This window comes from Hippopotamus amphibius, chromosome 2 (genome assembly GCF_030028045.1).
Source record: "Hippopotamus amphibius kiboko isolate mHipAmp2 chromosome 2, mHipAmp2.hap2, whole genome shotgun sequence".
Lineage (NCBI taxonomy): Eukaryota > Metazoa > Chordata > Mammalia > Artiodactyla > Hippopotamidae > Hippopotamus > Hippopotamus amphibius.
Window position 1 is genome coordinate 6,361,738 of NC_080187.1, and position 23,379 is coordinate 6,385,116.

General features: G+C 49.6%; 2 protein-coding genes across 5 annotated transcripts in view; one reads left to right on the forward strand and one right to left on the reverse strand.

Annotated features, from left to right (window-relative positions):
• Positions 1-2,395: 2,395 nt before the first annotated feature.
• NCS1 (neuronal calcium sensor 1) overlaps positions 2,396-23,379 on the reverse strand; it is a 58,008-nt gene continuing 37,024 nt past the window's right edge. For 3 of the 4 annotated variants that reach the window (XM_057723883.1, XM_057723884.1, XM_057723885.1), the window contains 5 exons: positions 22,684-22,762; positions 21,333-21,421; positions 20,929-21,006; positions 18,861-18,978; positions 2,396-6,464 (listed from right to left, as the gene is read on the reverse strand). In XM_057723883.1, coding sequence (XP_057579866.1) covers positions 18,880-18,978; positions 20,929-21,006; positions 21,333-21,421; positions 22,684-22,762 — 345 coding nt within the window. In that variant the 3' untranslated portion in view covers positions 2,396-6,464; positions 18,861-18,879. The remainder of the gene's footprint in view (positions 6,465-18,860; positions 18,979-20,928; positions 21,007-21,332; positions 21,422-22,683; positions 22,763-23,379) is intronic. The other variant, XR_009051492.1, reaches the window with a different exon arrangement.
• LOC130845975 (protein lin-28 homolog A-like) lies at positions 12,925-13,545 on the forward strand. The gene has a single exon (XM_057723887.1). It carries the CDS (start codon positions 12,925-12,927, stop codon positions 13,543-13,545), a length of 621 nt encoding a protein of 206 aa, XP_057579870.1.

Consider the following 23,379-nt stretch of genomic DNA (forward strand, 5'->3'; position numbering starts at 1 on the left):
GGTGTGGTGCTCCATGGGGATGGGGGCCCAGGTTCCAGGAAAGCTGTTTAGGAATCCAAGGTCCAGCCAGCAGGAAGAGGGAAGAAGAAGGGAAGTTGTGTTCATTGCTCTCATCCCATTGGTCAGAACTGAGTCATGCGGCCAGGTTCAGCTCTAAGGTAGGCTGGGAAATGTAGTCTTTTCATCCACACAGTCCAGTGCACAGCTAAAGCAGGGTAAGGGGTATGGGTATGAGGAGAAGGCTCTACCACACCTACGTGAGCTCACTTTTCCTAAACTCAGGAGGCTTTCAAAGCCCTTTTCCATTTCACTGCCTGCCCAGCCTCCTCAGACCAGGGGACCAGAGCATATAAAGCTTCTGTCCCTGGATGTGAGGCAGGCACTGTCACAGTGGGATATGCCCCAGCGGCAGGGCAGGCTGCAGGGGGCCCATGCAGGAAGGTGGCAGGGAGGGCGAGGCCACATCAGGGCAGGGGTCTGCATTGCATTCCTCACCCTCCATCCCACTGCCCACTCTTCTTCTCTCCTCTCTATGCCTGGTGATGCCCTGAGCTGGGCTCCGGGGAGTGAGATTTAGGGAGATGATTTCTATCATGCAGACATGAGTTTGGGGTCTGGGGAGGGCAGGGAGACAGGGTGGAAGGCTCGCAGTGGGGGAAAATGGGCCCATCTTGAGGGGAGGGGTCACCAGAGGTAACACACCCAGAGAACGCCTGCCAGTCTAAGCCATCCTGCTAAATCAGGTGGCCCAGATAGGAAGGAAGTGGCTAGATCTGTGCCTCTACTGGGCCTCAACCCACAGTAAGCTGCCCAAGGTAGGCTGGGCCAGGGAAGGTCATTGCAGACTTCAACCTGACCCAGAACAAGAAACTATGACCCATCACGTGCCCATAGCAGCAGAGGCTCTGAACCTTGTCCCGCAGACACCTCCCAAGACTCCCTGGGAAATACCAGAGCCACCTCTAGTGACAGCTAACACCCAGTGAGAGCGCACCATACTCTAGGATCATTGCTTCAGCTACCTTCACATGGGCCCTTGGAGCCAGATCCTGGGTTTCCCAGAGAGGGGGTGCTCCCATGCATGCACTTACTTTCCATGCTTTGGTGGAATCGTGGAATCGGTGGGTGTGCGCCTGTCAGTTACCTCCAGTCCCCACCTCAGAGACAGTCCCTTAGTATTTGAAATATCCTAGTCAGGCATCCGCTCTCCAGTAGGGTCACATTAGCATTTTAAATATGTATCGTTATGAAAACCTACACCACAGAGTTGGTTCATTAACAAAAGGATGCTAGAAATTATTGTCATAGGAGAAGTGGGAGGCGATGGAGGTAAATGATTGCTAGGAAGATTCCTGGGAGCTCAGCGGTTTTGTACCCACTGGGAAAAGAGCCCCCAGGCAGAGGCTGTGCTCTGGGGTCCCTGGGGTCCTGGGTCCCCCCACTCCCTGGACAGACAAGTCTTTTGCACCTTTTGCACCCGCCTGCTAGTAAATAGTGGGTTGGCCAAAAAAAGTACATTTGGGTTTTTCGTACCATCTTACCTTCCAAAAAGAAAAAATTAGAACCCAGCTGGAGTTCCGAAGTGTGGTCCCAGACCAGCAGCATCAGGATGGCCTGGGAACTTGTTAGAAATGCACATGCTTAGGCCCCAGCCCAAACCTCGCGAATCAGAAGCTCAAGAGGCAAGGCTGGCAATCTGGCTTTTAACAAGCCCCCGGGGCGATTTTGACAGAACACAGTTCTGAGAACTACTAGTCTAGGCCCATGGTTTCAAACATTGTTAAACCTTTAGAAAAACCCTTTAGAGACCCCCAAGAGATGAAACAGGCAAGAATGGAAATGCTGGGAGAGATTACATGGGGTAGGGTGAGGGCTCATTCTGTTGAACTCGTGGCTTCCCAGAAAGACTCCTGGAAATATTCCGGTTTAATCATTCCACCCAAGGTTCTCACTCTGCACATTCTTTCTCTTGGGGAAACTAGGCAGACAACACCCAAAGCAAGAGAAAGGGTGTCACAGGAGGATGAAGAAACCTAAAATGAAACAAAAAAGAAACAGACAAAGCAACAGGTCCACACAAGGGAGGCAAAGACAAGTCAGGAAGCGTGTTTAATTAGCGTGACATGGACGACATACAACGGGAGCACGAGAGGAAGCCTGGGCATGCTACGTGGCCCCTGTCCACCCGGGGCCCCGCCCCCACCCTCACCATCAGGACAAGGGCCTGCCCCTCCCCCAGAGACACACATCCGCAGATTCAGACAGGACAATGCCCCAAAAGAGGCTCGGAGGGATTGGGAAGGCAAACAAAGAAAATCATCACCCAGGAAATATGACCTCTTTTTTTTTTTTTGTAAGAGTTGCCCAAATTCTTTTCCAAAGTTGTAGGCTCTGGGTGGGGTCACCATGACAATTCAGACCTCCACTGGCCTTTCACCTCGGCCAAGGGCTCTGATGATTCCTCTCAAGGCCGCTCCCCACAGCGGCCCTGTGTCATGGGCGGAGCAGAGACTCACTCCCATCTGACGGATGGAGAAACTGAGTCCCAGTGAGCAGAAGTGCCTTGCCCAGGGTCCCAGAGAAAGCTGGGCAAGACTGGGAGCCATACTGGGAGCCTGTGGCCCTCCCTGGGGCCATGGGTCACGGCAGAGACACAGGGGAAACAGAAATGTACAGCCTGGGCGGGGGCGGTAGGGGTGGAGGTGGAAGGGATTCTGCATTTCTCCCAATCACGGGCAGCAGACAAAGTCTGAAATGCCTAGATGCCAAGACAGAATATGGGACCAGCTGTTTATTCAACAAAAGCCTTTTATTCATTCAAAAATCAACCATTGGGTTTATTCCGCAGATATTAAAAAAGGGGCGGTGGGGCAAGGCTTGCCATCATAGTGCCCTTAAGCTGATTCACTTGCTATCCCTGGGGTAGACCTCGAAGAGGGGCGTCTGGGAGACATGCTGCCAATAAGGTGGGGCTGGAAGCCCAGGGCCTGGGTGAGAGCATTGTCCCCTCCTCGCGTCCCCATCTGCAACCTTCCTCTCAAATCGCCTATTTGGCAGGTCCGGTCCCCCAGATGTCTTTGCTGCTCATCGCCACCAGGGGGAGCTCCCGTGTTCCCCTCAATCCCTTAGAAGCGGAAACCACTGGGAAGTGGGTAGCTTTCCACTAGGTGAGCAGTGGGGCTTTCTCCAGGGAGAGGCTGTCTCTTTCCAGGGGGCCCAGGAACCCCACTGCCCACCCCCTAGAGAAGAGACAGCGTCCCCGAAAGCTCAGGTGCATCTGTCATCTAGGAAGTGGCTGTCAAAATGAAAAGCGTTTCAGGGGAAGAGAAGGTCGTGCGTCCGTCTTGATGGTACCCTATTAAACGCTGCCTGGTTAAATGCTAGAAACTCATGACGTTCTCCTAAGTACCATCAACACAGTGGGGAGCGGACGCTGAGAGGAAGAGGCCAGGGCTGCTGCAGATGGGCTGCCCGAGGCTGGTCCCTGCTCCTGGGCCGGCGAGTGAGGGCTAAGAGCCTGGCTTCTGGCTGGTCTGGAAGCCCCAGAGAGCAGCAGCTGATGGGACTGGGCCTCGGGTGGGAAATGGTGCTGGGAAGAGAGGCCCACGGGTTGCTCAGGCTTCCAAGGGTGCTGCAGCTAGAGGCCTGGTGAGAGGAGGGGACAGAACTGTCCCTTGGGCAAAAATGGCCAGTGTCCAGCACCCCGCCAGGAAGAAGGGTGGCCCTTCCGGCAGCTCTGGACTGTCTCTGGGCAAGGACCAAGGTAAGTCTGGGGCACGGGGGCACGGTATCACCTGCTAAGGCCAAAAGCCACACCTGTGGCTCCAAACCAAAAGGCCAAAAGGTGAGGAAGTGGGAAGAAAGCCTTGCACACACCTCCCTGGACATCTGGGAATCAAGGCCTCAGCTGGCCGGACCCACATGCATAACCCTGGACAATTCTTAGCCACAAGCCCTTTCCCGTGATGCTCCAGGACAGGCTGCACAATAGCTCCTGCCCACTGGACCAGAGAGGTAAATCGAGGCTCAGGAGGAGGCCAGAGAAGTCATTTGACCTGGGGAAAGGCCCTGCTCTCCCCATCTCCAGCCCCAAGCCACCAAGTTCACCTGCCACCTATGATCCTAGGTCATGGCCAGGCTGAGGAACTGCAGGATTTAGTGGTGAATACTGGGCCTCCTAGGCCAGTGGCCTGAGCAGGAAGGTGACCACACGGGCTTCAAAGAGCCCAAGCTTCAAAGTCACCCGTGAAAATGGAACTACTGCTCCTGTCCCCGCAGGATCTGGGGGGCTTCCAGCGGAGGCAAAGGGCAGCCAGTGGGCTGGCAGATGCAAGGAGGGAGAGGCGGGGGCAGGCCAGAGAGCGGTCCAGCCTGCAGGAGCGGACACACTGGGCCCATGCTGGCAGAGCTGCTCTCTGGCGGAGGGTCTGCTGGCTGAGGGTTAATGAGCAGGAGAAGTTCTGGCCTCCTGGGAAAGTGCAAAGTGGATGCCAAGGGCAATTCAAAGCGGGGGGCTGAGGGTCAGCTCCTCCCCTCCTGCAGCCAGGATAAGCCGGGAGGTGACAGGCTGCTGACTTTGCCACGAAGCAGCAGGGATTCTAGACTCCAGCCTGGCCCTAAATAGTGTGGGAGGCTGCTTCTCACCCCAGAAGCCTTCTCTGGGTGAGGACTAGTTCTGGGCCCAGAAGACAGCTCAAGAGTCCAGGAGGGACCAGGAAGCTCTGCGGGGAGGGACAGGGTGTGTCATCTGAACCCACACACCACGACCAGGGGCTGCCGTGCCCCTGAAGACTTGTGCCAAGAGACAAATAGTGACTCAGACAGTCCCCGTGTCTGCTGGGGTCTGGAAACTTAGTCACAGACCACAGAATCACCAACTACAGGAAATCCAAGCTTAGAATTAGCATCAGCACGGAGGAAACCCTTCAGATCCCCCAGCCCAGGCCTCCCGTCTCTGCAGCGGCGGGAGCTGGGGCCCAGAGAAGGCAGGGGGTACCCACAGTCACAGAGCAAGGGCCAGCCTCAGGATCCTGTCTTCTGGTCCAAGGTCATCTGACTTTCCTGGTGACAGTTTCTGGGCTGCCCTGTCTCAATGGCGGGCGAGCCAGAAGCTTCCTATTAGCACAGGTGGGCCACCACCACAGAAGCTACCTGAATGGGATTGTCTGAGGCCCTTCTCTCCACCCCACCTCCCGGCTTTTGAGCTAAAAGAGGGGAGGATACTGTGGTCCACTGGACGAGGCAGGCAGGAAGGCAGGAAAGCAGAGTGGGTGGCTATTCTCAAACCCCACCAAGGAGAGAGAGGCAGCCTTTACACCTGCTCACTCCCTCTTCCTTCTCTCCTTATGTTCTTGGTCCACACCCCCATTCCTGGCTCCCGGTCTCAGCACAAGCCCCACCATTCTCCATGCCGCTGCAAACACCAAAGCGAGAACTGAGGAAACGAAAGATGTCCTGTTTGTCCTCAGAAAAGATGTTATGGACCAGAGGAGGATACAGGACAGAGAGATGTGTGAACCGGAAGCAAAGAAAAGAGATCCAAGGAGGAGGCATTCGGGCTGGAGGCAACAGTGCATTAGCCAGTTAAGAAGCTCACCTTTCCCCTCTCCAAACATCGAGCACAGTATCTAAAAAAAAAAAAAAAAAAAAAGATTTTTGGCTTCTCGGCCGCTGCAGGCCACCATCCTCCCAAGCGCGTGGGCAGGTGGGCAAGGGCGTGCACATGTAAACGGTGGGCCCCGCATCCCCGGGAGCGTTGGACACACGAGGCAGCAGCAACAGTTAACAACCAATAAATAAAAGATATCAATTATATATGTATAAAAACAACCGCACTTTCCCCACAAAAAGCACAATACTGTTATCACAAAAAACCATCATCGTAATTAATCATCTTGGCCACGCAGGTGGTTTTGCTGCTCGAGGATGGGGTGCCAAATCATGACAGGCAGACAGGCCCCCCACGCCCCGAGCCCCCGCGGCCAAGGCCGTGACACCCGTGGCCTCTCCGGCTGCGAAGGTCAAGGCGGGAGGCAGAGTTCTCTGACGTCCCCAAGGCCTTCTCCCCATCCATCAGTCTGAATCTTCTAGGACAGAAGGTAGTTTTTTTTTTTTTCCTCAATGTCTGTTTGAAAAAGAAAAAAAAAAAAAGGACACACGCAGGAGAGCAGGAGGGACCAAGGGGCTGCCTGCGAAGCAGCCGAGTCCTTGGTTTTGCAGAGGGCTGGAGCCTTTTCCCATCAGTGTTGTCGCTTTCTGGACAAGCAGAGGTTGTTTGCAATTGGAGCCGGTGGCTTCAGGCAGCAGGTGGGTGCGGGGCAGGTGGAGGAGAGCCGGACCTCACGGTTCCAGGGCAGCCCGGCTGGGCGTGGATGCGGAGAAAGGCTGGGTGGACACAGGAGGGTGGTGGTGTCAGGGTGGAGGTGGCCTCATGGTACGGGAGGAGGTGAGTGGTTCCCAGGCATCTGGAAGACACAGGGAGGCAGGGTGGGTTCAGAGGTGGCTGCCAGGGACATAGAGTTGGCGGAAGTCAACTAGAGGCCAAGGTGTCGTCATACGCCAAAGTCCTAAAAAAGTGCACGCCCTCCAATCCACACATTTGGTACCTAGTATTTATCCTTAAGAAACAAATGTTTATGGGGGGTGGGGGAGGGATGGAACGGCAGTTTGGGGTTCATAGATGCAAATTATTACATATAGAATGGGCAACCAACAAGGTCCTACTGTAGAGCACAGGGAACTACAGTCAACATCCTGGGATACACCATAATGAAAAAGAATATGAAAAATAATGTATATAAAAAGAAATACGTATAACTGAATCACTCTGCTGTACAGCAGACATTCACACAATATTGTAAATCAACTATACTTCGATAAAAAATAAGTTTAAAAAAAGAAATACATGTTTATGACAGTATCATCTGTAATAGCAAAATCAAAAGGGAGGGAGCAAAGTCACTGCCCACTCTCAGGGAACAGGCTGGATAAACAAGGACAGACCATAGGATAAAAGAGTTTGCAACCATTAAGAACAATGTGTGCAATCGCCAATGAGCACATGAGAAGATGCCCAACAGAATTAGCCATCAAGGAAACGCAAATCAAAACCACAATGAGGACTTCCTAGGCGGCGCAGTGGTTAAGAATCCGCCTGCCAATGCAGGGGACACGGGTTCGAGCCCTGCTCCAGGAAGATTCCACATGCCGCGGAGCAACGAAGCCCATGCGCCACAACTACTGAGCCTGTGCTCTAGAGCCTGTGAGCCACAACTCTTGAGCCCATGTGCCGCAACTGTTGGAGCCCACGTGCCTAGAGCCTGTGCTCCGCAACAAGAGAAGCCACTACAGTGAGGAGCCCACGCACCACAATGAAGAGTAGCCCCTGCTCATGTCAACTGGAGAAAGCCCATGTGCAGCAACGAAGACCCAACGCAGCCAATAAATTAAATTAATTAATTAATTAAATTTAAAAAAAACACAACGAGACACCACTTTGCACCCACTAGGATAAAACCTGAAACTAACAAGTGTTGGTGAGGGTGTGAAGAAATTGGAACCCTTGACCATTGCTGGTAGGAATATAAAATGACACAGATACTGTGGGAAAGTTTGGCAGTTCCTCAAAAAATTAAACATAGTTACTATATGACCTAGCAATTCTGCTCCAGGGATGTACCCTAACAAATGGAAAATAGGTACTCAAATCCATGCACACCAATGTTCATAGCACCATTATTCACAATTGCCAAAAGGTGGAAATGACCCAGATGTCCGTCAATGGTTGAATGGATAAACAAATGTGATCTCTACAGGCAATGAACTACTATCCCGCCATGCAAAGGAATGAAGTATTGATACGTGCCCCCACATGGATGAAACTTGACAACATGATGCTAAGTGAAAGACATAAAAGATCGCATAGTAAATGATTCCATTTATATGAAACATTCAGAACAGAAACAGAAAGCAAAGTATGGTTGCCAGAGGCTCAGTAAGGGGTGGGGGGGCGGGGGAGAAACTGCTTAACGGACATGGAGTTTCATCTTGGGGTGAGGCAAAGGTTCTAGAATGTACCAACTGCCACTAAATTGTTCACTTTAAGATAGTTAATTTTATGTTACATGCATTTCACCTCAATACACTTTTTTAAAAAAGCAGCAGCCTAGGGGACAGTCATGTCCGTTACTGTCTGTGTCATCCAAAGATCCTTCCCGTAACCTGCACCGTCCCCGTGTTTAAATTGCAGGTCCCTGCTCCCCACTGGACAGGTGTGGGTGTCTGATCCAAAGGGGTCATTTTTGTGATTTGGGGAGATGACTTAAAAACATTATCTGGTAGTGGGAAGCTGCTGTATAACAAAGAGAGATCAACTCGATGATGGGTGATGCCTTAGAGGGCCGGGACGGGGAGGGTGGGGGGGAGTCGCAGGAGGGAGGGGATATGGGGATATGTGTATAAATACAGCTGATTCACTTTGGTGTACCTCATAAGCTGGTACAAGCAATTATATTCCAATAAAGAGCTTAAAAAAAAAGAAAAGAAAAAAATATATATATTATCTGGGGCAATTCGAAGCTATGGGGAGGTGGCCCTGGGGGGAGGAGGAAGGCCCCACAGGACCAGAATTGGGGTGGCCATTGTGGTGCAGGTGCCAAGGGGGAGAGAGGATGGAGCAGCCGCCCAAAGGAGGCCAGAGCACCCAGGGGAGAGGCCTGGGTCCTCTCAGCCTTCCAGGTCCCCTGCCAGCCCGTGGAGGCTCAGCAGGTCTCCAATCACATGCTTTGCCTTCCGTGGTGATCTGTGAACACATATGTCTTGCATTATTGTATCTGCTAGTTAAGGGAATTCCCTGGGGTCCAGTGGTTAGGACTCCATGCTCTCACTGCCAAGGTCTGGGGTTCGATCCACGGTCGGGGAACTAAAATCCCAAAAGCCATGCAGCATGGCCCAAAAAGAAAAAAGAAAACAATTTTAAAAAACTGCAAACATAGTGAAACTCATCAAATGGCATTAAATCCCTAAATTCAAAATTACACATATATTTTTAAAAAACTTCACTGGTCACCTCTAAGGATGTTAGAAATCCAACTTGTTTTGAGAACTGACAATGTCAAGCGCCCATCTTGCCTCCCCTGTGAAAACTAAGCCTCAGGGGAACCCACAAGTGGATGAGGGGAAGTTTCTCTTTGTGAAGCATATATATGGAATCTAAAAAAATGGCGCTGATGAACCCAGTGACAGGGCAAGAATAAAGATGCAGATATAGGACTTCCTAGGTGGCACAGTGGTAAAGAATCTGCCTGCCAATACAGGGGACAGGGGTTCGAGCCCTGCCCTGGGAAGATTCCACATGCCACGGAGCAACTAAGCCTGAGCGCCACAACTATTGAGCCTGTGCTCTAGAGCCCATGAGCCACAACCATTGAGCCCATGTGCCACAACTATTGAAGCCCACACGCCTAGGGCCGGTGCTCCGAAACAAGAGAAGCCACTACAATGAGGAGCCTGCACACCGCAATGAAGAGTAGCCCCCGCTAGCAGCAACTAGAAAAAGCCCGTGTGCAACAACGAAGACCCAACGCGATCAATAAATAAATAAAATAAATAAATAAATTTATAAAAAAAAAGATGCAGATATAGAGAACGGACTTGAGGACAAGGGGGTGTGGGGAGCGAGGGGGAAGCTGGGATGAAGCGAGAGAGTAGTATTGACATATATATACTGCCAAATGTAAAACAGATAGCTAGTGAGAAGCTGCCGCATAACACAGGGAGATCAACTCGAGGATGGGTGATGACTTAGAGGGGTCAGATAGGGAGGGGGGGAAGGAGTCGCACGGAGGAAGAAGGGAGGGGATCTGGGGATGTATGTATAAATACAGCTGACTTACTTTGTTGCACAGCAGAAACTGGCACAACAGGGTAATTATCTTTCCATAATAAAGCAATTATACTCCAATAAAGAGCTTAAAAAAAGAAACACTTTAAAAAAACTAATCCAGCCAACAACGAAGAGGAAAGACAGCTTTAGGACGTCACGATTTTGCACCATGTAATGAATGAATGGCCTGAGGTGGCGATTAACAGCAGCTGCCGATGTCACCAAGGCCATGTGCACCTGCTGGACACACACAACCCCACTCATGAGGTGTTCTCGCCCAAAGCAGACCAAACCCAATGCCAAGCCAGCCTGCACATCAACCGCCATTCCCAGGAAGAACAGGAAACAGAAGAGCTTGCTAACAGCATGCCGGGGCACCGTCAGCAAACCCCAGACTGCAAGGAACTCTACAGAATGCACTTCTCAACAAATAGCAAGAAGGAAAAGGGAAGGGGGAACATTTAGAGATTCAAATAAACTTGAGACCTATCAACCAATTGCCATCTGTGACCTTTATTCTGATTCTGATTTCAATAAACAAAGTGAAAAAAACTGTGAGACAACAGAAATTGGAATGGAAGCACCGATGCGAGCATATTAGGGAATTACTGATTCTCTTGGTGTTATGGAGTTTTTAAAGAATCGTTATCTTTTTTTATGACTATTTTTTAAGCTCTTTATTGGAATATAACTGCTTTACACTCTTGTACCAGTTTTTGAGGTACACCAAAGTGAATCAGCTATATTTATACATATATCCCCATATCCCCTCCCTCCCATGAAGAATCGTTATCTTTTAGAAATACATTTTGAAATATTTATGTATGGAATGATATGACATCTTGAATTTACTTCAAAACAAGCCAGTGTGTGGAGTGTGTGTGGGAGGGTATAGATGGTACAAGATTGCTGTGAATCGGTGCTTCTGAAGCTGGGAGCTGGGCACACAGCGCTACATATTCTCTCTACTACTGCATGAGAATGTTTCCATAATAACAATTGTTTTAATTCACTCACAAATTTCCAACAACCTAAGTGTCCCACACCACAAGACTGGCTAAAGTATGGTCGAGCCATAAATGGAATACTACGCAGCTATGAAAAATGATGGTCTCAAGCAACATTTAGTGATGCAGAAAACATGCATGATCTCAGTTCCTGAATAATTCAGTGAATTACACAATAGTAACTTATCTAAGAATTAGGATACTTTGGGAATCTGAGAAAGCAAATAAATCACAAAAACGATGGAACACAAATTGGATGGAATTACTCTCAGGCAGGCTCTAGGAAAGCCTGAGAAAAAAGGGGAGGGCTATTTTCAGGAAGAGCTATAGACAAGTGGATCTTGTCACCCTGACAAGCTCGTCATGGAGATCAAGTTCCATCGTCTTGGCTGACATGATGCTGGTGAGGGTAAGACAGATGTCCACATAAATCGTGTTAATGAAAGCCAGCGTAGACACAATAGGATGTGAAGCCAAGTTGGGTAAAACATATTAAAACTCTCTTTTCTTAGTGTTAAGTCTCCAAAAGAAAAAAAGAAATGTTTCCTACAAGTTGTTCCTTCAAACAAACAAACAAACAAACAAAAACCAGCCAACAGCATGTGGTTATGAACTAGTTGTTGAGGAAACAGATATACATATATATTCACAGAAAACTGTCAGACAAAAATAAATAGGATAATTCAAAAAAAAAAAATCACACACTTTAAAGAAATTAATTACACCCTACAACTTTTCCTCTGGAGGATACAGCCAGAATCTATGCTTGCACCATTTTTCCACGGCCTGGAGGAAATAAAGCAGCTGTTATATGACAGCTGCCAATGAGGCCACTGGCGTTAATTCACAAAAGGGGACTCTGAAAAATCAGACAATGCATCAGTACGCACCGTGGGACCCAGAGCTGCATACTGAACGTTTCTAAGATTATAGAAATAACTGTCACAATTCCTTTACAAATTGGTTTGATTATATGTTCCTCTGCGACCTAGTTACTGAGTATCAAGTTTTTGTAAGTGTTCAATTCTTTCTGAATCATTCTGGACACAAAATGTTCACAGTGGTTATTTCTGGGTTATATATGAAGGGTTTTTTAAGTAAACTTTTTTATGGAGGTTTTCTTTTTAAACATTTTCTAACATCTCATCAATGAAAAAGGATTTCTTGTGCAAAATAATAAGAATATTAGAAGATTCAAAACAGGCTTCTTAAATAAAATACCAGCAAATCAATTCTGATGGTACATAAAAGCACATCATGGGTGGCTTAGCATTCAAAAATCAATCAGGGCTTCCTAGGTGGCGCAGTGGTTGAGAATCTGCCTGCCAATGCAGGGAACATGGGTTCAATCCCTGCTCCAGGAAGATCCCACATGCCGCGGAGCAACTAAGCCCGTGTGCCGCAACTATTCAGCCTGTGCTTTAGAGTCCATGAGCCACAACTTTGAGCCCATGTGCTGCAACTATTGAAGCCCACGTGCCTAGAGTCCGAGCTCCGCAACAAGAGCAGCCACGGCAATGAGAAGCCCATGCACCACAACGAAGAGTAGCCCCCACTCACCGCAACTATAAAGAAAGCCTGGGCACAGCAAAAAAGACCCCACATAGCCAATAAAATAATAAATAAATAAATAAATCTTTAAAAAAGTCAATCAGTGTAAGTCAGAATGGCTATCACCAAAAACCCCACAAATAATAAATGCTGGAGAGGGTGTGAAGAGAAGAGACCCTCCTGCACTGTGGGTGGGAATGTAAATTGGTACAGCCACTGTGGAGAACAGTATGGAGGTTCCCTAAAAATGTAAAATTAGAGCTACCATATGACCCAGCAACCCTACTCCTGGGCACACATCCAGAGAAAAACATGGTTGGAAAGGATGCATGCACCCCAATGTTCATTGAAGCACGGTTTACAATAGCCAGGACATGGAAGCAACCTAAATGCCCATCAACAAATGAGTGGAGGCCTCTGGGCTTCTCTGGGGCCAGCAGCCGCCCGACCACGGGCCCAGGGCCGTGGGCTCAGCCGACTACCATGGGCTCTGTGTCAAACCAGCAGTGTGCAGGTGGCTGCACCAAGGCGCCGGAGGAGGCGCAGGAGGACATGACCTGGGCGGCTGAGGAGCCGCAGCTGCTGCACGGTGCCGGCATCCGTACGTGGTTCCACGTGCGCATGGGATTCGGCTTCCTGTCCATGAGCACCCGCACCGGCGTCGCACTAGATCTCCCGGTGGATTTCTTCGTGCACCAGAGTAAGCTGCACATGGAGGGCTTCTGGAGCCTGAAGGCGGGTGAGGCTGTGGAGTTCCCCTTTAAGAAGTCTGCCAAGGGCCTGGAATCTATCCGAGTCACTGGCCCTGGCGGGGAGGTCTGTATTGGGAGTGAGAGGCAGCCCAAAGGGAAGAAAATGCAGAAACGCAGATCAAAGGGAGACAAGTGCTACAACTGCGGAGGTCCAGAGCAACATGCCAAGGAATGCAAACGGCCACCCCAGCCCAAGAAGTGCCCCTTCTGCCAGAGCTTCAACCACACGGTAGCCTCGTGTCCACCGAAGGCCCAGCAAGCTCCCAGCAACCAGGGAAAGCTGGCCTACTTTCAGGAGGAGGAGGAGGAAGAGATCCACAGTCCTGCCGTGCTCCCAGAGACCCAGAATTGAGCCGCAGTGGGTGGGGGCTGGCCTTTTGTGATTGGAAAGTTTTGAGGAACGGGCATCCATCTGCAGAGTGGAGAAAGTGGGGGCAGGGTGGGTGGGGGCCAGCTGGCAGTGCCATATATCTCAGGCCGGGGTCCACAACATCACCCCTCTTCCCTCTTGGTGGGGGGAAGGGGTGAGGCTAACGAACTCCAATCGTGCTCTATCCAAGTGCGCGTGAGGGCTCTGGGGGGCAACCCTCCCTGCCTACTTCATCTGAGTCTTCACCCTTAGAATCTCCAGCTTTTAAAAGTGGCCTGGGTAGGGAAGTTGTTTCACTCTCAAAGAAGGATATGGAATCACATTTCCCATGCCAGAATGAAAAGATGAAGCATGAAACCAGATTGATGGACCCAACCCACAAGCCACTACATGCGGTGGGAGGAAATATCTCAGGGGTAAGGCAGGGTGTTCCACATCTTGTCTCCTCATAACCCCCTCTTGGGATAGAGTGCTGAGGACTGTCCCAAGCAGTGGGTTGTGATGCCAGGCAAAGGGGGTGGTTCAGGGAACGGCGGCAGACCTGCAGCTTCTGAGCTCACTGCCACCCCACTCTGGGCCAACACAATTTTATTTATTTCCTCCCTTGGATGACTGTACCTTGGGTCCCACTTTCTCCAGGAGGCCAACTGCACTAGCTGTGTGCGAATGACGTATCTTGTGCATTTTAACTTTTTTTTTTCATAATATAAATCTTCTGGTTTTGTATTTTTGTGTATTTTAATCTAAGGCCCTCATTCCTGCGCTGTGTTCTCAGGTACGTGAGCAATCTCAGGGATAAGTCGGCAGCAGCTCCGGGGATCTGCACAGCAGGAATACTTTTTGTTACTGTATCACCAGAGAGGACAACTATTTAGAGTCTATAGCCTATGGAACTACCTCATTTTTGCCAATGAGAGCTGGCTTTTCCGCCATAGTGTCCTCTTGAAACCCCTCCATCTTCAATGTTTCATGGAAGACTAGGTTTCAACGGGGTTGCCCCATAACTTGGTCTCCTTCTACTGAAAGATTGGAAATTGGTCTGCACAGGAAAAGGTGGTGCAGAGAGGTTAGGAGAGGCCGGGCCAAGTAAAAGGTACAGAGAAGGGAAGTCAAGATTAGGCAAAGGTCATCTGTATGTGTGATAAAGGATTCCTGTTTCAGACCTCTAATCACAGGGCACAGAACTCGTTTTACATACCAGATTCATCTTTCACTGGATTGGGTTAGGCCTACCATGCACAACAGGGTGTACTGTATGTGTGTTTGTAAAAAATGTGAGTCGGTAAGGATAGGTTTTAAGAACGATGCCTCTGTACCCATCTTGAGCTGCCCAGGGATGGAAATATGAAGCAAGGACAAGATCCTTAACCTTTAACAATTCTGGGCTTTTCCTCCTTGGCTTCCAGAGAGACCATCAGCGATGGCTTCTTTGTGGTTCCCAGAGCCAGTGTCCGTCCTGCCCCGCTGCAGCGGTGATTAGTGTCATGGTAACTAATGGAGAAAAGGGGGGTTCATTTATGTGCTGTGAGATCACTGCAAACCTACCTCACTGTGTTGTAACGGGGCAAATGCAACAGAACGCATAGGGTGATATATGTCTGATCCTGGGTTCTTGTCTCCCCGAGTTGCTGCCCCCCTCTAGTAATTGTATTTGTTCGGGCTTCGTAGGACTTCACGAGCAGCTGATTTGGTGATTGCTAGGTGGCCTAGTTTGTGTAAATATAATGTGTCGGTCTTCTCCATGTTCTTTTGGGGTTTTATTGTTTACAAACTTCTTTTTATATTGAGAAAAATAGCCAAAGCATCTTTGGCAAAAGGTTCTGCACCAGGCAAAAAGATCTGAAACATAAGCTTGGGAGCCCCTCGTCTTGAAGTGGGGGGTCTTGAACCACCCTCTTTTTTGTGTTCCCTTTCCCCTATTTCCTATTTCGAACAAGATCTTCTGTCCTAAAAACTGGACTCCTACCCCCTCCTCTTTCCCCCTCCGTCCCTGCCCCCAAATAGCCCATTTACCTATACATTTAATTTGTGGGGTGTCTGCGATTAAATGAGTTCTGCAAAAGTCCTGAAGAAGCTAAGAACTCTCCATCCCTCGTTCCCAATCTCCTGAGTCATGACCATTCCTTGATGTGATTCATGCCAAACAGACTGCTGTCTTTGGATGGATTAAAACCTATTTTAATCTCTAATCCTATGGTAGAGAGAAACAATGGGGGGCCTTCCATGTAGACAGTGGGGATGGGAGACCATGAAAGGAAGGATGAATGTACATCCAAGTCACTCGGGAACTTTTATGCAGGTGCAAGAAACATGTCAAAGTGGCCACAAGATTGTTTAACAGGAGATGCACGAATGTAACTCCATGTTTACTGCTAGAAACCAAAGCTTTGTGTGAAATCTTGAATTTGTGGGGAGGGAGGGAGGGTAGAAAAGCATGTACCTGTCTGTTCTTTCCCTTACCCATTCCCCTCATTCCTGATCTGCAGGAGACTGAGCACCCTTGGGCTTTGGCGACTCCATCTGGGCAGTGCTTATTTGATGGTTGATTTTGTTGTGCCAGGTACGTCCTTTCCCATTCGCTATCATTTTATAACACACATGCTGACCCTTTTCCCTTCCCTTTCTTTTCCCTGGGAAAATACAATGAATAAAGACCTATTGGTACTGAAAAAAAAAATGAATGGATAAAGAAGATGTGGTACATATGTATACAATGAAATATTACTCAGCCATTAAAAAGAATGAAATAATGCCACCTGCAGAAACATGGATGGACCTAGAGACTGTCATGCTGAGTGAAGTAAGACAGACAGAGAAAGACAAATATCGTATTATATCGCTTACATGCAGAATCTGAAAAAAAATGACACAAATGAACTTATTTACAAAACAGAAACAGACTCACAGACTTAGAGAATGAAGTTATGGTTAAGGGGGTTAGGGATAGTTAGGGAGTTTGGGATTGACATGTACACACTGTTATATTTAAAATGGCTAACCAACAAGGACCTACAGTATAGCACAGGGAACTCTGCTCAATATTATGTAATAACCTAAATGGGAAAATAATTTGAAAAAGAACAGAAAAAAAAAAAAAGACCGTGTATTTAAGTGGGCAGGAATCCATAAAATGTATTGACACACGCACACAAAATTAATTGGTGTAATTCATCACATTAACAACAAAAAAGAGAGGCAAGTCATATCAGCATCTTGATAAATGCAGAAACTTTTGATAAAGTTCAATACCACTCATGGTTTTAAAAAAACAACTCCTAACAAACTAGAAAAGAAGGAAACTTCCTGAATCTGATAAAATCTATCTACAAAGGACCTATAACAAGCATTGAAACTAATGGCAAGTTACTGAAAGCTTTCCCCCAAGATCAAGAGTGCAATAAGAATGTTCACCTTCATTACTCCTATGTGACTGGAGGTCCCAACCAGGGCAAGGAAGCAGGAAAAAGTAACAAAAGGCAGAGGAATAGGAAAGGAAGAAACAGAATGTAGACAATCCAAAAGAACCTAAGGCAGACTCTTAGATTTAATAAATGAAGTTAGCAGGACCATGGATATCTGATCAATAAACAAAAACCAACTCAATTTCTATAAATCAGAAACAAACAGAAAATATAATTTTAAAATTACTATTTAAAACACCACCAAAAAACATCAAATACCTAGGAATAGATCTACTAAAAGATGTGAAAGATGTTTTAGCTAAAAACAGCAAAATGTTATAGAGAAAAAATTTGAAGACCTAAATAAACAGAGAGATATACCATCTTCATGGATTGGAAGACTCAATATTATAAAGATGCCAATTCTCCCCCAAATTGAAAAGCAAATTCAACTCAATCCCAATCAAAATCCCAGTGTGTGTGTGTGTGTGTGTGTGTGTGTAGACATTTATAAGTTGATTCTAAAATTTATATAGAAATGCAAATAGCCTAAAGTAGCCAAGGCATTCTTAAGAAAGAAGTGATGGGATCTTGCTTCTCAAGATCAGGTTATAAAAAGACTGCTTTCATCTCGGGTTCTCTCTCTCCCTTCCTCCCAGAGAGCTTACCTTGGGGGAAGCCAGCTGCCATGTTATTAGGCAGCTCTGTGCAGAGGGCCACATGGCAAGGCTGCCACACCAAATGCGTGAGCTTAGAAGTGGGTCACCCCCAGCCAAGCCTTCAGATGAGACCACAGCCCTGACCAACAGCTGATGATCATCCCAGTTTATCTAAGACAGAGGGGTTTCCCAGGACATGGGACTTTCAGCACTAAATCCAGGACAGTCCTGGGCAAAGTGGGATGGTTTGTCGCCCTCCTGACAGCTTGGCTACATCCTCATGAGAGACCTTGAGCCAAAGACACCCAACAAAGCTGTATCGAAATTCCTGATGTTTGTTCTTTTCAGCTGCTGTCTTGCAGTACCGTGCTATGCAACAACAGATAACTAAGACAGCACTGCACAAGAGGTGATGGTAAAACGTAGGATGAACATATGACAAGATGCCCAACTCCAGTGCTCATCAGAGAGATGCAAATTAAGATTACAACAGGCTATCATGACACACCCACCAAAAAGGCTGAGATTTTAAAAGACAGAGAATATCCACTGTCGGCAAAGATGTGGAGCAAAGGGAGCATCTCAAACACCACGAGTGGGAGTAGGAGATGGTACAACCACGCGGGAAAACTGTTTGGTAGTATCTACTAAAGCTAAATATGCACACATTCTATGTCCCAGCATTCTACTCTTACATCTATATCAACAGAATGCATCTTCCTTCCACCAGGAGACACGGACAAGAGTGTTCATAGCTGGACAGGACCACAGCGGTCAGGTCTCCGCCAGGAACAGAGGCCTCCGTGGGCTATCATCCTACACTTACGCAAATCCAACCGGGTAAAAAAAAGAAACCAGGTTGGAGCTATTGATCAAGAGAGCCAGGAGCTGAGGTCTTCAGCCACCCCAATGGAGAAGAGATGAGAAACTCCTGTTCTCTCAGGTCCCTGGCCCTGGCTGAGAACTGGGATTTTCAACGTGTTTTCAACCCCAGGGAAACGTCTATTCAAGTAGACTCTCAGGCTGAATCTGGGTATATAAAAATGACAAAAATAGAGGAGCCCTAGCTGATTTGAAGGCCCTGCCTCGTAGGCCTCCCCCTACTAGCTATGCTCCGACTGGGCAGACCCCAAGCACCCCCCAGGAAACCCAGGTACTTATCTGCCAACCCAAGGTATCCTGTGGCTGGGTCTGCCCGCTTGCCCCCAGCCCAGGCCCTGAGTCCCCCTCCACTCACCGTGGCTCTGGGCCTTGGACTATACCAGCCCGTCGTAGAGGGACAGCGCCTGCACGATGGACGGGTCTGCCTTGGATCCCTCCTGGAACTCCTGCAGTGTCAGCTTCCCATCAGCGTTCTGCCCACAGAGAGGAGGGTGAAGGTGAGGGGACAACCAGCCTCCTAGGACAGGGGCCTCTGGCCTGGGCCCTGGACACTCCCTCCCCAAGCCCAGCCCAGGGCTGCTTCCAAAAAAGCTTCCAAAGTTAGGTCAGGAGGAAGGCAGTGCAGCTTGTTAGGTGGGAGGAGTCAGACATAGACAGACGTGGCACTTCCTGGCTGGACGACCTTGGGCATGGGACCCACCTCTCTGGGCCCTGTTTCCTCATCTGGGGACTGGAGAGAATTGCACGGCTTCGTCCGGGCACTGGGGTGAGCACTCCTTGACCTCAAGCTGTGTAAAGTGCTCGGCAGACGGGAAGCACCCGATAACCCCATAGTTATCAACCTTACTGCTGTTCCTCCCCACAGAGGGTGTTAATCCCATAGGGCCTGATGCACTGCTCTGGGGTCACCCCTGGAAGGGCATTTAAGCCTTCCCCTGGGAGACTTGCGAGGAAGCTGGATGGAGCCAATGTAACGGGGCTGTAGTGGGTCTCTTGCGGGAAGAAATGGTTTGGGTCAGAATCCCTTCCCTTGGAGCATCTTGCAAGGAAACCCACAAGAGCAAAAGAAAAAAGCCTTGGAGGCCACGGACCCCACAGCCCTGCACCCAGAGACGGAGACTGCAACGAGGGTTCCACCAGCTCTGCAGGCAGACCTGGAGGGTCGTCCACTGTGGGCCCCGCTCGTGCTGCATGGGTGCTTGGGCTCATGGGGTCCTCACAGCCACTCTAAGAAGAAAGGCTGCTCTTATCACCATCTCGCCGGTGGGGACGCTGAGGCTCAGTCACCCACCCGGGGCCCCCGGCTGCTAACTGGGGAAGCCAGATTTACACCCAGTCTGACTCCAGCGTGGGCTTTGCTTCCCAAGATAAGGGAGGCTTGAATCAGGGATGGGGAGCGGCGGTAGGGTTTAACGCCTGGGTGTTGAATAACATTGATCCACCCTGCGAGAAGCCAGTATTCTCTGCTGCACGCTCTGTGGACGCATCTTTTGATTATTACCAGAAGCCCAGCACAGTCTGAGCCTGCATGTCTTTACCACCTCTCTGACATGTGCTGATCTCACTTTTTTTAATTAAGGAAGGAAGGCCTCAGGCTCAAAGTGTTCAGGGCCAGCACCTGTACCCAGAATGTAATAATAAGCTCAGGGTCACTGCCATGGTATTCTTTTATTGAAGGCAAGCAATACTGGGTTTCCTTACCATCCTGGTATCAAATTCCCATTTGAAACAAAGTTATTTCCAGTTAAAAAAAAAAAAAGTTTGGTATAAAGAAGAGTTTCTTAACCTGGGTCTGTGGGCAGAATTCAGCAGGTCTTTGAATTAAAATGGGGGAAAAAAATGAGGACTTTTCGCTAACTTCTAACTGAAATTGAGCTCTTCCTTCCATAATGAATCTAGGTGACGAGCCTGCAGAGAAGCAGCAGTACCTGTGACTTTGTCAACTGTGGAGATCGTGGAATTTTTATAACACGTCACGGATGCTGTAGGCATCACCCATACATATCACTGCTTCGAAATTACGGGGGTGGTTAAACCCACCACTATATCTCATTATCCAATGTGTTCATAAAGAAGCTCATATACCACATCACAAATTCATTTAAAAAAATATTTTGATAGCTGCATTCCAATATAGCTTCCTTCTTAATCCTGTGGATATTATCTGAAGTGCTTAAAATCATTATTCTGAGAAGTCCACACACAAGTTCTCCAAAATGCCAGAATTTCTCATCCATGGCAAAAAAAATTTTAAAGGTTAAGAATCTTAGTTGATCGAACAGTAAGCACTGGACAAATTTACTTAAAACTCTGGATGTTTGAAGGGGACACTGCCACAGAGCAATGGGCATCATACCAGGTATGCCGTCTGCCTCAAGCCAGGTCCCTAGGTGCTCAATGGTACCTATGGAGAGGGGTCTTACCTTGTCCATCATGGCGAAGATCCGGTCCACCCTCTTCTCAGGGGTGTTCTCCTCCTCGGGGAGCTCCACGGTGTTCCCCTGCCAGGGACAAGACCAGGTCGGGGCTGGCTCCTGGCACTCCGGGCTTTAGGTCCTTTGCCCAAAAATATGCCCCCCAGACCTGGGCTGGTTCCGGACGAGGCCTGCCTCTCCCTCCCACTCCCCACAATGTCCCCCACCATCTGTAACTTTGTGCTGGAACATCCCACCCCCCCCAGACCCCCAGGTGCAGTTAGGCAGAGTAACCTCAGGTAGTGACCCCCGCCTGGCCGACCCTTACCCCAGACAGGAGCGGCACCAGGCCCAGTCACTAAATTCGATGCCCCTACTGCTGCTCCCTGCCCCACAGGACCCATGCCTCTCACCACCATCTGGTAAATGGCGTCCACAATATCCAGCATCTCGTTCCTGGTGATGTAGCCGTCGTTATCTAAGTCGTAGAGCTTGAAGGCCCCTGCAATCAACCAGCCAGGGCAGAGTCACCCCTGGCCCGGGGCAGGGCAGGCTGCCCCCCTCCCCTCTGCACCGCAACACGTCGTCAGGCCAACAGTCCCATCACTCATCCAGTCAACGAATATTTACATCATCACAGACAGGACACGCATGCACACACACATGATAGGAAAACACATACCATTTCAACTAGGGTTATAAAAAAACCCTAAATATAAAAAGGAGGGGGCACTGGGTCTGCAAGACCTGAGGCTGGAGCTGGAGCTGAGGGAGGGAGGGGACCCCAGGAGGAGCCCTAAAGCCCCCCTCTCCTTCCCCACGCTCCAGCCTCTGCCTCCTCTCAGCCCACTCCCTTTCCATAATTACGCTGTATCCTGCTAGGGTCAACATAGAAAATAAAATAATATGTCTGGGGAGGAGAGGAGGGGCATCTGTATAAATAAAATCCTCTTTTATTCCTAAAAAGAGAAAGAAAAAGAAACCGCAGTGTTTTCTCGGTGCCGATGCAAAGAGGTGAAGATGTCTCAGTGGGAAGTGAGTTCTGGCCCAGCTGCTTTCATCTTCTCTCCAGATTTCCTCTTGCACCAGCACGGGGGCACAGTCTCCCCTCCGTATGCTTCTCTCGTCCCTCCTCAGGGCCTCGCACATGCTGTTCCCCTGCCTGGAGCCCTCTTCCCTCCTTCCTCCCCCGGCCAGCCTCACCCTTACAGCTCAACTCCTGACTCATAACAGGGTCAGTTCCCCTCCTGTCGGTTCACACTTTCCTCTTTCTGCCTCGGTGGCAGTTTTCTGAGATCTTTTGAATAATGTCCCTGAGCTAGACTGACAGCCACGAGGGCAGGTGCCCCTCTATCTGATGCACCCGCGGGTCCTGGCCTCTGCCCAGCACTGACACATGGCCACGTTTGGTCAATATCCATTGGGTGAACCAGTAAATAAGTGAATGAATGAGATCGGTCATCAAAACAGCCTCCGAAGTGGTGGATCCAGCCCTCGAAGAGGGTCTTTTAACTCCACACTGTCCTGCCCGAGGTCCCATGTCTGCACCTGCTCAGATGCCCCTTTGTTCCTGCCCCATCTGTCCACCCACCGAAGGAAGCCACATTCCTCCTGCCTGGCAACCTCCAAGAAACCACCTCTGACCTGGAAGGGCAGGACATCCACTCTCAGCCCCAGACAGACAGGCTGGCCCCGGTATTTGGCCTCCCTCCAGCCTGGGACCGCCCAGAGGCCACTCAACAGTGCCCAGGGAGCAGGACTTACACCGCAGCTTCTCATCCAGGGTTCCCCTCGAGGTCACCGACAGCGCCTGGATGAACTCAGAGAACTCAATCCGCCCGTCCTGCAGGAGAGAGGGGGGTGGGGGTGGCCCCGGTTACTGCCAAGTTGCCTGGTCAGGCCGCACCTGGGGCAGACAATGATGGGTGGCAGCAGGTACCAGGGACCCGAGGGGAAAGCGCGGCAGCGAAGGGTCAGGAGAAGGAAGGGAGGGGGAGGGGGAGGATTAGAAATGGGACAGGCCAGGCAGGAGGGACAGGGAAGAGGGTGAGGCCGCAGGGAGAGCCTGACTCCACATCTGGTGGGAGGAAGAGGCAGAGGCACCCCAGCACACACGACCCTCTCTGGGCAGGAGTCACCCAGAGACCCCTTCCTCCTTGGCCTAGAACCACAGGCTCAGAGGCTTTAGAAGAAGGCGGGGCTCTGGACTGTTCATTCCTATTTGTTTTGCAAATAAGGAAACTGAGGCCTGGAGAGGCCAGAGCACTTCCCAGGGCCAGGCAGTGTGACTCACAGCCGTTGGCACCTGCAGAGAAGGGTAGGGTGTGACAGAGCAGAAACAGGAGCGCCTGACAGCATGGGGCAGGGAAGCAAGTTACAGTATGTCCACTGTGAATACGGGGGAGCCATGAAAAATGCCGGCATGGGACAGAGTCCTGAGGACTGCAGATGCTCCAGTGG

Excerpts from the sequence above, each read along its gene's own strand:
- LOC130845975 (XM_057723887.1), top strand. The coding sequence starts at position 12,925 with ATGGGCTCTGTGTCAAACCAGCAGTGTGCAGGTGGCTGCACCAAGGCG.